Source organism: Theropithecus gelada, unplaced genomic scaffold, assembly GCF_003255815.1.
Source record: "Theropithecus gelada isolate Dixy unplaced genomic scaffold, Tgel_1.0 HiC_scaffold_15883, whole genome shotgun sequence".
Lineage (NCBI taxonomy): Eukaryota > Metazoa > Chordata > Mammalia > Primates > Cercopithecidae > Theropithecus > Theropithecus gelada.
In genome coordinates this window covers 3,171,564-3,188,951 of record NW_020257640.1, presented here as the reverse complement: position 1 = coordinate 3,188,951, position 17,388 = coordinate 3,171,564, and the positions used below count along the sequence as shown (strand labels likewise).

The window sequence follows — 17,388 nt, the reverse complement described above, 5'->3', positions numbered from 1 at the left end:
AACCAGGCAAGCATACTTGGAGTCAGTGTAAATGTTAACTACCTTTCCTTTGTTTAATTCAGTTGCTCTTGTAAGAGCTGTTAGCTCAGCTAATTGAGTGCTTGTGCCTGGAGGGAGAGACGCAGTTTCAATGGTGTCATTTAGAGTGACTACTGGTATCCTGCCTGACTGATCCCTTTTTCTACAAAAGAGCTGCCTTTGTGAAGAGGGTCCAGTCCTGTTCTCTAGGGAAGTTTCCCTGAGATCTTCCCTGGCTACATAGGTCTGTACTATGACTTGTTCACAGTTATGCTCGGGTTCCCCTGTTTCCTTGGGGAGGAAGGTGGCTGTGTTTAGGCGAGAACAGGTCTTTAATTGGATGTTGGAACCCTCCAACAGCAGGGCATGATATTTAAGGGGTTCGCCAAAGGCTCCCCCTAGAGTACTGTAGTATTGCCACGTTATATGGGGTATAAACAGTTAAATCATTTCTTAGGGCTAATTTGGATGCTTCTGGAACCAGCAGAGCTACTGAGGCAATGGCTTGGAGACATGCTGGCCGTCCTTTAGCCATCAAATCAAGTTCACCACTTAGGTAACCCACTGGCTGTTGAGCTGGTCCTCAAGCCTTTGTTAAAACTCTTACAGCCATTCCCTTCCTTTCTGATACATACAGATTGAAGGCCTTCCCTACAGGAAGGCTGAGAGCTGGTGCCTTAAGCAAGGCTTGTTTTAGCTGGTCAGAGGCCTTTAGAGATTCAGAATCCCAGGTTAAAAGATGAGTTTTAGCTCCCTGAGTTTCTTTTCTTTTTTCTTTTTTTTTTTTTTTAAGACAGAATTTCGCTCTGTCACCCGGGCTGGAGTTCAGTGGCATGATCTTGGCTCAGTGCAACCTCTGCCTCCCGGGTTCAAGCAATTCTCCTCTCCCAGTCTCCCAAGTAGCTGCTTTGCAAGCTGCTTTTCTATTAGAAAAGAAATGTGCAGGGCACGGTGGCTCATGCCTGTAATCCCAGCACTTTGGGAGGCCAAGGCGGGCGGATTGCCTGAGGTTAGGAGTTCGAGACCAGTCTGGCCAACATGGTGAAACTAAAAATACAAAGAAAATTAGCTGGGCTTGGTAGCATGTGCCTGTAATCCCAGCTACTCCGGAGACTGAGGCAGGGGAATTGCTTGAACCTGTGAGGTGGAGATTGCGGTGAGCCAAGATTGCACCACTGCACTCCAGCCTGGGTGACAGAGCGAGACTCTGTCTCAAAAAAAAACCAAAGAAATGTTTCGGAAGCTGCCTTTATTAAAAGAAATTAAAACCTTACTGAGGACTCCTTACCCTAACTGCCTAAAATAATTTCTTAATAACTACTGTAATATTTCCTAGAGCATTATTTTAGGGATGATCTGTTGGTGATAATTTCCTTAAATTTTTCTGAGAATATTATTATTTACTCTTCATTCCCATTGAGTATTTTCTGTTGACATAGAATTCTGGATTGACAGGCTTGGGTTTTGTTTGTTTGTTTAGCAACTGAAATTTTTTTGTACACTTCCTGATAACGGTTTAGATGTTTGTCCCCTCCAAATCTTATGTTGAAATGTGATTCCCAGTGTTGGAGGTGGAGCCCAGTAGAAGGCAGTTAGATCATGGGAGCAGATCCCTCATAAATGGCTTATGACCATGCCCTTGGTGATATGCGCGTTCTTACTCAGTTAGTTAACCTGAGATCCGGTTGATTCTGGGACCTCCCACCCTGGCTCTTTTACTCCTGCTCTTGCCATGTGATGTGCCTGCTTCCACTTTGCCTTCTGCCACAATTGTAAGCTTCCTACGGCCCTCAACAGAAGCCGAGCAGATGTTTGTGCTGTGCTTATACAGCTTGCAGATACGTGAGCCAATTAAACCCCTTTTCTTTATAAATTACCCAGTCTCAGATATTATTTACAGTGACGCAAGAACAGCCTAACACATTTCCTTTTGGCCTTCTTGGTTGCAGATGAGAAATTCATTCTAATTTGAATTGTCGTTACCTATTGGTAATTTCTGGTTTTTTTTTTTAGTTACTTTCAAGATGTTTACTTTGTGTTTAGCTTTTAGTATTTTGATTATGATGTGTTATAAGGTAGATTTATTTTGATTCATTTTGTTTGGGGTTCACTTGGATTCTTGAATGTGCGTTTTCGGTTTTGCCAAATTTGTAAACATTTTATTTTGACAATAAAACGTGAAATGAATGCTGCTTCATTTTTTCTTGTCCCACAGGTTGCTGACAGTCTGGTTGTTGTCATCCTTTTATTTTTTCAGTCTGTTTTTTCTGTTGTTCTTTTTCTTTTTTTTTTTTTTTTTTTTTTTTTGAGATGGAGTCTTGCTCTGTCGCCCAAGCTGGAGTGCAGTGGTGCCATCTCCAACTCCCGGGTTCAAGCGATTCTCCTGCCTCACCCTCCCGGGTAGCTGGGACTACAGGCGTGTGCCACCATGCCCGGCTGTTTTGTATTTTTTTTTTTTTTAGTAGAGACAGGGTTTCACCATATTAGCCAGGATGGTCTTGATCTCCTGACCTCCTGATTCGCCTGCCTCGGCCTCCCACAGTGCTGGGATTACAGGCGTGAGCCACGGCGCCCGGCCCTTTTCAGTGTTGTTCTTAATGACTAATTTCTATTGCTTTTTCTTCAGGTTCATTAATCATTTTTTTTCTTTCTTATCTTTATTCTTCTGTTGAGCCCATCTAATACGTTTTTGTTACTGTATTTTTCAGTTATATAATTTGCATTTGGTTCTTTTATATCTTCTCTTTCTTTGCTGAAATAATCTTTGTTTTTTTTCTAATTTTCTTTTTAACAACATTCATAATGGTTGCTTCCATTGAAGCTTTTTTTCTGATGACTGCTTCCAAATCTTTGTCAGATAATTCCAACATCTGATTCATTTTGGTGTTGACATCTGTTGATTGTGTTTTCTTATTCTAGTTGAGATTTTCCTAGCTTTTGTTATAATGAATGATTTTAGATAGTATCTCAGACATTTGAGACATTTTGTTATGAGATTTTGGATCATATTTAATTGTCTTCGTAGTAGGGAGTCACCTTGGTAGCATACAGGTCTTGGCCTGCTTTTTAAATTTTGGTCAGTTTCAAATGTAGTTAGTTCATTGTTAAGGGTCCTATCCAGGATTACACTTCAAGATTTAACTATCCCTTTTTCCATCTACCTTTTCTCTCAAATCTTCTTCCTCCTGTCTGTTTTGGAGACACCACTTGCTACAGCAATGCAATGATAGCTGTGAAAGTCCAGACTTCCTCCTCAGCTTCTCCTAATACCCACTCAATAAGGGAAGCCTAATACCTCCTGCTACCAGTAAGCCTAAGTGAAAGTTCAGGATATGTTTTCTGCTTCTGCTTTACACCACCCTAGAGGAGATGTCATGAAGTACTACTCGGTACTGTTTGGAAGTGGGTAGAAGTTCAGGCTTTTCACTTGCTGCCTGCTCAAACCAGGTGGCACATGAAACTAGGCTTCTCATTTGATTTCCATGGACACAAGTAGAGAAGGGCCCAGTTTTTTTCCCATTGGGTTTGGCATTGTCAGGTTTCTGTGCTGCCATGTACCCTTTTCTGGTCCTTTTCCTAGAGAAAGCAGGCTTTTCTTGGGCTCTTTCATCAGCACCTATTGGCATTTCTGGGTTACAGAATTCTGCAGTACCCAGTCTGTGATATATAGGAAGTGAAAGAAAACCCAAAGTATAGAGCCTAGAAATAAATCTATACATTCAGTGGAGGAAAGAATAGTTTCTTCAACCAAAGGTACACTGGACTCACCTTAGTAGCTTTTTAAAAAGATTAATGCTTGATCTCTTCCCCAGACAAATATAATCAGAATGAGAGACAGGTCAGGGAGGTAGACTGCATCAGTCTATAAAACATTTGCAGGCAATTTGAATGGAAGCCAACATTGAGAAGTGGCGTTTGAAGCACATACTTCCCATGATTGATGAGTTTTTTTTCAGATAGCCATTTGACCCAATTCTGGCCTATAAGAGTCTTTGTACGGTAACTTTTACAAGGGAGCTTGTTCTTTTGAACATTGTCACATGTGGGTATGAATCTTGGAATTGCCGTGAGCATCTTGCTAAAGGCTCACAAATATAGCCAACACTTGGAATGCAGATGAGAATGATGGAAAGAAACCTAGTCTTGATGTCCCTTGACTGCCAAATTAGCTTGCTCTGGAGTCTTTTGTGCCTCTATACTTTCTATTATATGAAAAAAACAATGTCCTTATTGTTTCAGCTGTAAGTTTGAATTCTGACTGGTATCTGGAAGTTTCTAAACTGCTATAGCTAATGAGAAGAAAAACTAGTGGTAAAATATATCACTGTTCTCTACCATGTCCATTTTCTGTTACTATAGCAGAATACCTGAGACTGGGTAATTTATTTTAAAAAGAGGTTTATTGGCTAGGCGCGGTGGCTCACGCCTGTAATCCCAGCACTTTGGGAGGCTGAGGCGGGCAGATCACCTGAGGTCAGGAGTTCGAGACCAGCCTGACCAATATGATGAAACCCTTTCTCTACTAAAAATACAAAAATTAGCTGGGCGTGATGGCATGCACCTATAATTCCGGCTACTCAGGAGACTGAGACAGGAGAATCGCTTGAACCCGGGAGGCAGAGGTTGCAGTGAGCCAAGGTCAGATTGTGCCATTGCACTCCAGCCTGGGCAACAAGAGTGAAACTACTTCTCGAAAAAAAAAGAGGTTTCTTTTGGCTGGGAAAACAAATCCAAGATCAGATTGCCACATCTGGTTGGTCCTGAGGGTTGCATGCTGTGTCATAACATGTCAGAGAAGCAGAGGGGGAAGTGGGTGCATGTAAAAGGGACAGAACCCCAGGGGCAGCCTCACTTTATACCAACCCACTTGTGGTAATTAATCTAGTACTGTGATAGTGAGAACTCACTCGCTCCCTTGAGAATTAACCTTGTCTCTGGAAAGTGACATTAATCCCTCTAAATGATCTAATCACCTCTTAAAGGTCTTGTCTCTCAAAACCACCATACCAGGGACCAAATTTTCAACACATGAATTCTAGGGGACAAACTCAAACCATTGCACATGTGTTTCTAATATATGTCATATATAAATGTAGCAAGAATAAGCTTCTCTAGTGAATTTATTGATAGGTATAGAAGATTCCTCCAGTATTAGATTTTGTTTGCTATTTATATTAAGATGCCAGAGTAGTTGATATTGTTATTGCTTGTTTTGTCAAATTGCTTTCCCAACAGCTATCTTTCTACCATGTTAGCAGCAATAAGTATTTCTTGTCTTTATTTTTTATCATTGGATTTTATTTTAGGGATTATTGTTTGCCCATGGCATGTCATTATAATTTCCCAGTTTCTTTTTTAATTTTAACTGAACATGTTGATCATTTGTCTGTTTTTACTCACTAGTTATATTTTTTGGTGGGGAGGATTATCTAATCATATCTTTTGTGCCACAATTTAACAGCTTTGGAATTTGGGGAGTTGTAGTTACTTCCCCAAAGAATAGTAGTACTAATTCTACATGATAGAATTAGTATGAGGTTAAAATGAGATAGTTTTCTAAAGTTCTCTGAGTACTTTGGCAATGAAAATATTAGCAATCCTTTATCAATTAGCTATGAATTATTGTTACCATCTTTGTTTCCCCTTTTATGGCATTATTTATTTTAATACAAAATTATATTTTAAGTAATATTTAGCCAAATATATCACTTTCCAGTCACAATTTAAATATAAGAATAAAAGGCATAACAAAATGATATAGATATATACATGAGTTGATGCGGCAATATTATGAACTAACAAAAATACCATGATAGCCTGAAAGTGGAAAGTATTTTCAATAAAATGTTTTTTTTATATTTTCATAGTATATGCTCTTTAAACCAGTTTGCCTGAGGTCAGGTTGTTTTCTAAAAGTACTACGTCACATGTGAAGTCTTTTTTCTCAACCAAGTCATCGGTATGGAAACAGTTACCAAGTTAACCCATTTATGCCTAGTGCTCCATTATTGGCATGCTAAGCTCCTGGGAGTTATTTATATCCTACTGTTCAAGGTCATCGCCAAGGCCTGATTTTTCGCAGAAAAAAAGTTTGCTACCTCTGCCATAAATTGGTTAATATATGAGGACAAAAGTCGACCACGTTAAAGAATGTAAAGTGTGTAACCTATCAAAGTTGATTTCATTCAATTTTTTTTTCCAGAAACATGATCAGGGGCAAGTCTTGTTGGATATAGTCTTCAAGCATCTTGATTTGACTGAGCAGGACTATTTTGGTTTACAGTTGGCTGATGATTCCACAGATAACCCAGTAAGTTTAACATTTTGTCTTTCATTTTTATTTAGTTTTTCCTCTCAGTTTAATATAGAAAGTCCTTTCTGATTTACAATATTCACTGATTTGATGAAGTTTTTTTTTACTTGACTTAAATAGAGGTAATTCTTTTTCTTTTGTTCCTCTTTTCTTGACGTTTTAATCTTTCAGAAGTTATTAGCTTTAAGGCTTTCATGATTATGTCAGGTAATATCACTTTCATTGATTATATGTCTCAGACAACTAAAAAGTAAGTCCAATTTGTGCCTGTTGACTGAAAGAGAGGAAATTGGGCATAAAGGTTAAAATACCTTCAGATGTATATAGTCTGCACTAAAGTAAAATTAGTTTTTTTATTTTATTTGTAGAGAGCTATTTCTAATAAAAATTCTTAATTTATTCAATGTCAAATTTCCAAATTCTATCAGAGACCCTCATAAATAAGATAGAGATTAAATTTCAGAGCGGTACAATTATTTGGCATTAAACTCCTTGGATTTTTACTTAGTCTTCAGTAATTGCAATTGTGGTTCTTTTAATTAGAAAGATCACATCATAGAAATAGAAGATAGCATGTGAATAATAGAAATGTTTACTTTGACAATTAAGCATTATAAAATGCACTAAAGGATATACCTTACTCTGAACCTAGATAAAGGGTATACAAGCAAATTCTGATTGAATTCTTTGTAAATTTATATGCTTACACAGTGAGGAACTTCTACAATAAAGTATATTCTTTTGATTACTGTAAGAGGATCTCCATTTTGAAGGGAATATTTCGTATACTTTTAGAAAAATTAGGAGGCTGAAGAAATGGTTCTGAATTAATGTTTTAGAAATCTGTTTATAAGGCTATATTAATAGAAGGGCTATAGAGAATACAAGTAATATTTATGAGAAAAGTTAGTTTGTTTTTTTCTTCCCCTCTCTCGTGGTTGGGATCTTCGTTCTCTGAATGAATAGCTAGTGGGAATTATATATGAAACATTAAATACTACCACTTATTTTCTTGACATCATTTACTGATTTTGTACCACAAACCAGCCATGGAAAAATATGAGGATGGCACAAAGAAAAACAAACCAAGGGCCAGCTAGTCTCAGAGAAAATAAATGCTTTTATACTGAACTAAAATTAAAATAAACTTTCCTCATACTTTGATGCCTTCACTAGACGACCTGAGCTTCTTCAGGGGCCTAGAGTTATACTGTTGTTTCCTGATAAATAAACCCATGTAAAAATGGAAGTGAGTAGAAATATCAATAATGCAACCTTCCCAGGTTGAACCTAAAATAATCAAAAGGGTCAGAATGTAGTTTAAAGAGAGTTTATTCAAGTGCAAAGGTTGAGGACCTCAGCCCAGGATATACTTGCAAGTTGCCTTGGAGAGTGCTCTGGAGAACATAAGAAAAGTTCGAGGTTTTAAAGAATAAACAGGATCAATCAGGTGAGCGAGTAAGTGCAAAAGTTGTTCTTCAGGAATTCTCATTGATTTACAGAAATAACATTGGTTAGTGATTGGCTATACATGGTTGAACTATAGGGTGTATAACATTTTATGGCTACTTGGCTTCAGTCTACAGCCCATATAGCAGGTAGCTTCAAGAGATAATTATGTCCCTGAAGGGAGAGTGAGATGTGACTGCTGTTACTTTTTAAATGCCTTTCTTGTCCTGATCATTTAAAGGTGCTCACATTCCTCAGATAAAAGGTTTTTTTCCTTTCTTAATTGTGAGCCAAGCAAATACTGAAAGGTGACTGTTATACCTCATTGAAGTATACCTCATGGAGAGAAAAAATAAATAATTCTTAGATCTTGCTGACCCTCGTAAGTCAGACCCTCTAGCTATAGGCTGGCATTAGATTGACTGGGTAAGTGACAAGATGACAAAAGAGGAAGAGACCAGCGACTCACCACTGTAGTCACTACCATAAGTATGAAAACCATCCTTTTCAGGAAGCACTCCAGAAGGATTAATATTGAGATCATGTATACTACAAGAGATAAAAATTCTGTCACATAAATTTGTATACAAAAAGACATATCATATACAAAAAGATGTAGAGCTAATTACACCAGAATGAATGTAGGGAAAAAGGTATTTGTAGCTAGGTTGATCTTTTTGCTGTCTCCTACTTTTTCTTTCTTTGTCTTTTCTATCTTGAGTATTCCTTCTCAAATAAGATACATTCCAGGTTCCAAGAGTCCAGTTGTTTATGATTCAAAGTAATTCTTCCAGAAAAGTAAGAATCAGAATTTTAAAGGCCCAAAAGAGGCTTTAGAGATTATCTGGCCTCACACTCTAATTTTTCATAAGACATCATCCCAAGCCAAAGCTACTTCCTGGCATTAGTGAAACTAGGACCTGGATCTCCTAACTCCCCATGCTAGTCTTGTCTGCTGCACTGCAGTTTCATTATTTAAATATTTGGAAGAATTTTTGAGATGCAAAAATGTGTCCACAGAAGGACCTTTAGAGCACAAATCTTATAAATAGTGTCCCATTTCTAGTTGTCAAGAGCACAAATCTTATAAGTAGCGTTCCAATTCTAGGTGTCAGTGTGAATTAAGGCTTTGAGGATAATTAACGGACTGAAGGAAAAAGATGCTATGCTTCAAGAGAAAGGAGTAGGGGAGTATCATTTATAAAACATCTGTGAATTTGTTAATCAACTAAATGTTTTGCTTATAATATTCCATTTTATTCTCACAATACTTTCCTCACTTATGATGAAAGTGTCATTAAAACCGTTTTAAAGATGAAAATCTAATGCTTATGAAAGTCAATTAATTTGTTTAATGTCATGCAAACTACTGAAGTAGCTGAGAAAGAACTTGAACTCAGATCTAACTTCAAAGCCTATACTCTCTACCACATGATGTTGCTTCCCAAGTGATGATAATATGGATGCATAGGATTTACATAGTAAATGAACATATTAAGGAGAGGAGGTAACCATATAATAAAATTACTATCAGTAATCAAAAGGAATTTGACAAGATTCTACTAGAATTAATTCTCACCTATCTTTAGCTCAGAGTTTTTAAATCTTAAAACTTATGTATGTTACATATACATATGCACATGTATGTATATATTATGTATATATTTTTGCATATTTTTATATATTAGTTTTAGAGAATTAGAACTACTATTGCCTTAGACATTGAAATTAATGTAATTGGGTTTATAATTGATAAAAGGCACTTAGCATGTTGTTTTTTTCTCATAAGTATTAAATAACAAATACAGAATAATAGCTGACTGTCTTTCCCTTTAGAATCTTCCTTGGTAATAAGTTCCAGTGCAACAAAGAAAATTACTTAAAGCTTTGACTTTTCAGAATTTCTCATGCTTTAATTTAAAACCTATGTATCACAATTTTAGCTTTTAGCATAATATCTTGTTGTAGTAGTAATATTCAGTAAATGTATGTTGAATTAATAAGGAAAATAATATTGTGGTTATAATTCATTATGCATTATTTGTTTAATTTTATGAGCAGTTAAAGGTGGGTTTTTCTTAGTGGTCTTTATCAGCATGCTATTTAACAGAGCCTTGAGATTATATTATTCCTGTGCATTTACTGTTACTTTCCTTATTAAATTGAATTATACTGCTCTTAAGTAGGATAGAGGGTAGATTATTAATTATTGTTGGCCTGATCTTTGTGCAAGTTCAGTCTTATGGAATTTTTGTTGGATTATGATATTTTACTGGTCTACTCCTCTTTGCATAGCTCCTAACCCCGTGGTTTTCAAACTGCAGCTTGCATGAGAAACAACTGGAAGGCTTCTTAAAATACAGATTTCTGGGACCTATGCCTAGAGATTTCTGAATCAGAAGGTCTACTGTGGAACTCAATAAATTACTTTCAAATAAGTTCCCTTGTGTCACTAATGCTGCTTGTCCAAGGAACCATATTATGAAAATCATTACTCTAATGCAGTATACTGTTAATTAACACTACTAAATTATGACATCATTTATTTGTTACAATTTTATTTACCTTTTCAGCATTTCTTTTATATAACTCAATTCTTATATTATTTATCACGTTAGGTTTGAATAAATATGAGAAAAGTCACATAGAGGCTGACCATTATTTCAACAAGCCATGTTTGAGTACATGGTTGCTAATATGCTTAAATTTATTTTATATATTTCACTATTTCTTTCTTATCTGTTCATATGTTTCTACTGTAATATCTTAATTCAAGCTCTTATTTACCTATTGTGTAATCCTCTTTGGTAGCCTGCTAACTGGTATTTTTTGCTTCTTGTCTCTTTTAACTCTGTTGTATTTTGAGAGGGAATGGCAGAGAAACCTGGGGTACACCGAAGTGTTTAAGAAAGAAGCAGGAGCATATGCCGAGATCAAGAGTGAAGAAACAGGAATGCTGAATTTGAAGAACTGGAAAAAAGTTTTAGTATTAAACTTTTATTTAATAAAAGGAGAAGGGGTAAAAGATGAGGTTTGAGCAGTACATGATATCATAAAATGCCTTTTAATCCATGATAAAATCAAACATGAATTTTTTTATATGACTAAACATAAGACTTGTATTTTACACATATCCCTTTGGTTATAGTGTAGCCAGTAACTAATAGACAGTTGGGAGATTGTTGGAATAAAGAAATTACTAAGAAAGTAGTGGTTGGCTGTGGGGAATGAAGAAAAGAAGGTAAGTTAGGAGATAGTCAACAGGACTGGCTGATTTGATTCAGATAGAATGAGTTCATGAGGAAAAGGGGTAAATCAAGGTTACTACTTCAAATTCTGTTTTTGGCAGCTTGGTAAATAGAAAAAACATGCAAATAGTATTGTTGGTTTTCTTTTTCATTTCAAAATGTTTATTTCTAGCATATAGAAATACAGTTAAGTTTGTGTATTGATTTTGTATTCTATACTCTTCCTGAGCTCACTTAATTCTAGTAGCTTTTTGTAAATTCTATAGAATTTTCTACATAGATTATCATGTAGATATATGGTAAATTACATTGATTTTCAATTTTTAAACCAACTTTGTGTTTCTGGTATAAACCCCAAGATGACTGACTGATTGTATATTAACCTTGTATTTTGAGACCTTGCTAATACACATTACTGTTAGTAGTTTCTTTCATTGATTCCTTAGGATTTTCTGTGTAAATAATCATGTCTTTTGCAAACAGGGACAGTTTTACTTCCTCCTTACCAGTCTTTATCCTTTCTGTTTTTCTCATTTTTTGATTTGTTATTGCACTGGCCGAAGCCACCAGGGCAAAGATGGATAGAAGTGATAGGAGCAGACTACCTTTTCTTGTTCCCGATCTTAGAGGAAAATACTGAAAACACTGTTTCCCATCAAGTACACTGTTGAGTTTTTTCCCTAAATCAATGTAACTGAGGCATAAATTACAGAGAATAAGATTCAGCAACCATTCATAATGAAAACTCAACAGAACTTGGAAAAGAAAGGAAAGTTTTTACTGTACAAAGGACGTTTAATATTTAAAGATGCATCCAGAAAATGCAAAGTAAAACCACAATGAAGTAGTATTTCCACTAGAAGTAGTATATCCACTAGTAGTATATCCAGTGAAGTAGTATATCCACTAGAATAGTTAAAATTAAAAATTATTTCAATACCAAGTGTTGACAAGGATGGGGAATAACTGATAAAATTGCTTGTGGTAATTTAAAATGATACAACCACTTTTTGAAAAATAGTTGGAAGTTTTCTTGTAAAATTAAACATAGGTTTAATATATACCACTGAGAAATCCCACTTTTAGCTATTTATCCAAGAGAAATGAAAACATGTCACATAAAGCCTTGTATACAAATGTTCATAGTAGTTTTACTCATAATAGCCCAAATGTGAATTAACTTTAATGTCCATCAATAAACAAAGGGATGAAAAATAACTGCTGTGTATCTATAGAGTAGAACACTATATGGTTCCGTTTATATTAACTTACAGAACAAGCTAAACTGATACATAGTGACCAAAAGCAGATCAGTGGTTGCCTAGGGTTTGGTGGACTGATTGCAAAGAAGCACAGGAAACACTTCAGGATAGAAATTATCTTGATTGTGGATGGTGATGATTACCTGGCTGTATACATCTGTCACAATTTAAACTGCATATTGCAAATGGGTACAGTTAACCTGGCTGGACCCAGAGTCTGTATTCTGTGTCCAATTTGGGAGGAGTATCTCTACTTATTTCTTAAAGGTTCCAACTCCTCCTCTTTCTTGCGACTCTGGAGTCTAACTATACATGCATAGTTCAGCTGTCAGCCAGAGCTAACCCTAACCCTAACCTTAACCCTAACCAGAATGAACAGTGGTTCGTTGGTGTTCATAGCCAGAGTTTGGGGCTAATCCTCTTTCTGAGTTCTCCTTTTCAGAATTTCCTCCCAATTTTCTGTCTTTTTTTTTTTTTTTCCACTCCATTCCTAAACTCTGTCCTCTGACACCTCAAGTCAGTAAGGATGTCCTCTGCCTGTGCAGGATTTGAACTTACCCTTAGGCAAAGATTGTTAATATGTATGTCGCCCTTGCAGTTTTTCTGTTTTTTCGAGAGTAGATTTTCCTCCTCTTTTTGCCTACTTTTGGTTGCTTTCCAATGTCAAATAGTACATACAGAGAATAAAAATGAATGCCATCAACAGACAAGAAATTTTCAAGATTTTTTAAAAGATTGAATGTTGACATTCAGTGTTGATAGGATTGGTGGAAGAGTCAAACCAGAGGAAAACTTACCAACAAGGTGTTGAAGAGGAGAGATTTCTGGGTAATGTAGTATGGGTATCAAAGTGATTAACTGAGAAACTAATTGAGGCCACTTGGCCTCGTCTTGTCCCCTTTTCTAATTGAACAGAGGGCAACAGATATAGTTCCCTGTGGAATAAAGCTGTGTGTTAGGGTATGGTTGTTGGGGGAAGACTCATTTTTCTTTAGCAATATGATTATCCACCTCGAAAGCGCAAATGAATCATTTGGAAAACTATTATAGCTAGTAAGATTTAGAGCTCAACAAACAAGTATCAGTACCTTTTTATATACCATTTAGGAGACATACTCCAACAAAATAGCAAATCACATTTTTTTAAAAACCCATCTTCATTAAACATCTAGGAATAAACCTTAGCAGGAGTGTCAAGAGCCATATGAAGAAAATACAGAACTTTGCAGGAAGATATAATAGAAATTATGAATAAATGGAGATATACCATGCTCATGATGAGGAATGCTCAGTATTGTAAAAGATCTCAGCACTATTTCAGTTTCATTGGTAGAACCAGTGGTATTGCTGGTTAGAATCTGAATGGAATTTTTGGGGAGAAGATTTGACAATCGGATCCTCAACTTCCTCTGGAAGAGAATCTGGATAAACTTAGCCAGATATATAAAATATAATCAACTTGTCCTAACAGATATAAAAATGTATTATGATGACATAGTACTTAAAATAGTATGTTCTTAGTATGGATATAAGCCAGTGGGGTAGAAAAAACAGCCCAAGTATCAATTTTTGTCTGTATGAAAACATAGTTTATTATAATGATGGTATTCAAGACAGGTATTAGAACAATTGGTTAAAGATGGGAAAATATGTATTTGGATTCCTAATAGATACTATATATAAAAATAAATTCCAATGTAAATTTAAATGTAAAACAATAGTATAAAAATGTTGGGTAAGAGTTGGAAACATTTTAAATAATATTTGTTTATTATGATCATCCTAGGCAACAATAGTTCATGCATTTGTAAAGGAAATGTTGATAGATTTCACTGCATAACATTTAGAATACACACTGAGGACAAAATACCAACTCGAGGGAAATACTTGCAACTTATGTAACATAATATTAAAATCTAGAAGAGCTTCTACAAATAATGAATAAAAGTCAGATAACCCAATAGAAAAATGGGAAGATAGCATGAACAGAAAAAGAGTAACTATTAATGATAAACGTGACAAGATATTCAGCTTCACTAGTTAATCAGAGAGATGCAAATTACAATGATAACACTCTTTGCATACTAGAGTAGCAAAAATACAGATTCACACTACCTGTTCTGGCAAAGGCTCGGGGGAAATGTGCATTCTCAAGATACTTGGTGAGAGTATAAAGTGAAAAAGTGTTTTTGGAAGGCAGATGGCAGCATATATCAAAATTAAAAATTTATTGTATGGAAGAATTTCTCTTGCAACACTATTTTTAATAGGAAATAGTAATGGAAAAACCTGAAACCCTCATAAGAGAATAGTTGAATAAAGTATGTGACATCTGCTGGGCATGGTGATGCACGCCTGTAGTCCCAGCTACTGGGGAGGCTGAGGCAGGAGAACCACTTGAGCCCAGGAGTTCTGGACTGTAATGTACTATGCTGATTGGGTGTCTGCACTAAGTTCAGCATATATATATAATTATTAAATGCTTATATGCAGGTGTACCACAGCATTGTAAGGTATACTTACTGGTAGTGAACAGAGGCTACCTCTTTGGATGGGAGAGTAGAATTGGAAGAGCCATAATAAAGGACTTTTATGTGTTTTTTTGCTGTGTGTGTGTGAGAGAGAGAAAGAGAAAAAAAAAAACTTGAATGTTTTATATTGATACTGTTTTTTTAATAAAAAATTTATTATAGAAAACAAAAGGGTAAACGATCATTCATCTAAACTTGGCTATGCTTCCAAATCCCTTGGGAAACATAAAAAAATTGCTGACACCCTATGCCTAGAGATTCATGGTTAGTTGGTCTATTCACCTAAATATCTGAAGAAAGTCCCTATGCGAGTCTGATACTCATTGACCATCATTCATAGTCACCCATTTGGTTAAGTCACCTGGTTTTTATAATAAAATAATAAAAGACTTGAGAGGTAAAAGGGGAGCTGTAGTGGGAACGTATTCACACGAGGATTTATCGAGCCCCACTAGTTCTCCAGCATTGTTTTTGTTTTAATTTTATTTGTTAAATTTTGTTTTATTTTTATTTAGCCATTGTTTTTGTTATAATTTTATTTTATTTAGCATAGTGAAAGGTAAAGTTGGGATCAAATCCAAGTTTTCCACATCTTTTCTTTCTACTGTTTTACTAAGCCCTATGTTTTTTACTGGATCTAGTGACTCTCCAGAATTACTTTATTTGGGAGATGTTCTTCCTCCCAAGTTTCTAACTTGATTTCTAGTGAGAAATAGGACTGATTTATAAGAGAAACAAAAGGTTAATATCACAATGTATACAGCTGCCATTAAGATGAGTAATGGCAGGTATTACTGCTAAAGATTTCTAAAAATGGATAGAAAATGGAATATTTTCAGATGAAATATACAATACTTGATCTTTGCTATCTTGGGCATAAATACATTCTGTGCCTGAAATATCTCACCTTTACTTTAACTCACATCCTTCATTCCCCTCACATCCTTTACCCTACCCCTCTCCCTTCACTTTTTTTAAGACTTAGAGTAAAAGTCACTTTCCCTCTCAAGCCTTTCCTGACTACCACTACTCCCCAGGTATAATTTATCTCTTTCTTTTTTATCTGTAGCAGTGGTGATACTTGATTGAGCTGATATGTTTCTTACCAGTTTTTGAGGATAGGGACCATGTTTTGATCTTATATCACCCCAGTACCTGGCACAGTGCCTTATAGAAAGTAGGCTTCAAATAATGAATGAGTTAAGGGAAAAAAATACACATCTAAAACTTGATACTGTGGAAAAGAATGTAAGCTAGAATTTAATCTCCAAAGTGATACTGAAACAGATGAAATAAATATATGGCTGTAATTTGTCCATATTATATTTTCTTTAAGACCAAGGCTGTTTACAATAGCAACCCTGAACAGTTTGGAGTTAAATTACTTGTTTGATTGATTGAATCATGGTCTTGCTCTGTCACCCAGACTGGAGTGCAGTGTGCAATGGTGCGACCATGGCTCACAGCAGCCTCAACCTCTCAGGCTGAACCTCAACCTCCTAGCTTCCCACCTCAGCCTCCCGAGTAACCAGGACTACACGCATGTACCACCACACGTGGCTAATTTTTTTTTTTTTTTTTGTAGAGATAGGGTCTTACCATGTATCTTTCCCCTAATTTGCAGAAAGATACAGATGTACAAATAGAAGAAGCTCACTGAACTCCAAGTACAGTGAAAGTGGTCGAAAGACAGACTTTTGAAAGCAGCAAGAGAAAGAGAAAAGTGACTTGTTACATACAAGTGCACCTCAATAAAATAATCAGTGGATTTCTTAGTAGAAACCTTGCAGATCTCAAATGTAGAAATTTTATTACTACGTTTTGGCAGATACAAAAATTAACTTTGTCATATGAAGCAGTATATGGAGTAAACAAGAGATTCTTCCCAGGGAAAAGAATGGGAAATTGGCTTTGAAAAGATTAGAAACCATGAGCCATCAGGTAACCGATTAGCAATGTCTAATCGCTTTGAAAGGTTTGAAAAGATTAGAAACAGAGCTCCATCCTTAAATAGACACTCCTTCATGAATGGAGTTGATGATGTAGTGCCATCTCTTATTAGCTATCAGTATTAACTAGATAGTTATAGTTTCTAATAAAATATTACAATTAAAATTCATATATATTTCATTGCAGACAGTTCACCTTTTCTCAGATGCAGCACAGTAATCCAGTTAGTACAGCAGTTCTTGGCACAGAAAATGCTGTCTGTAACTATAGGTGGTGATATAATCCCAATGCCCATTTATGTAAGAACAAAATTAAGGGTTTATAACATGTGTTTTCAAGATGTATTAAAACAGTTACTGTAAGCAGTTCCACTCCCAGATACATATTGAAGAGATTTGAAAATGTATGTCCACACAAAAATTTATACACAGATGTTCGTAGCAACATTATTCATAATAGCTAAAATATGGGAACAATCCAACTGTCAATCAAGTGATGACTAGATAAACCAAATGTGGTATATCTACACAATGAAATATTCAGCAATGAAAAGGAAGGGCATACCACAGCACACTCATTGGGATGGCTATAACTTTTTTTTTTTTTTTTTTTTTTTT

The 17,388-nt window shown here is 35.7% G+C and overlaps 1 protein-coding gene across 2 annotated transcripts in view; it reads left to right on the top strand.

The window, feature by feature from the left end:
• The window catches only part of LOC112617128 (tyrosine-protein phosphatase non-receptor type 4), a 223,098-nt gene that overhangs the window by 102,004 nt on the left and 103,706 nt on the right, over positions 1 to 17,388 (top strand). For both annotated transcript variants that reach the window (XM_025373857.1, XM_025373856.1), the window contains one exon: positions 6,221 to 6,328. In XM_025373857.1, the coding sequence (XP_025229642.1) occupies positions 6,221 to 6,328 (108 nt within the window). The remainder of the gene's footprint in view (positions 1 to 6,220; positions 6,329 to 17,388) is intronic.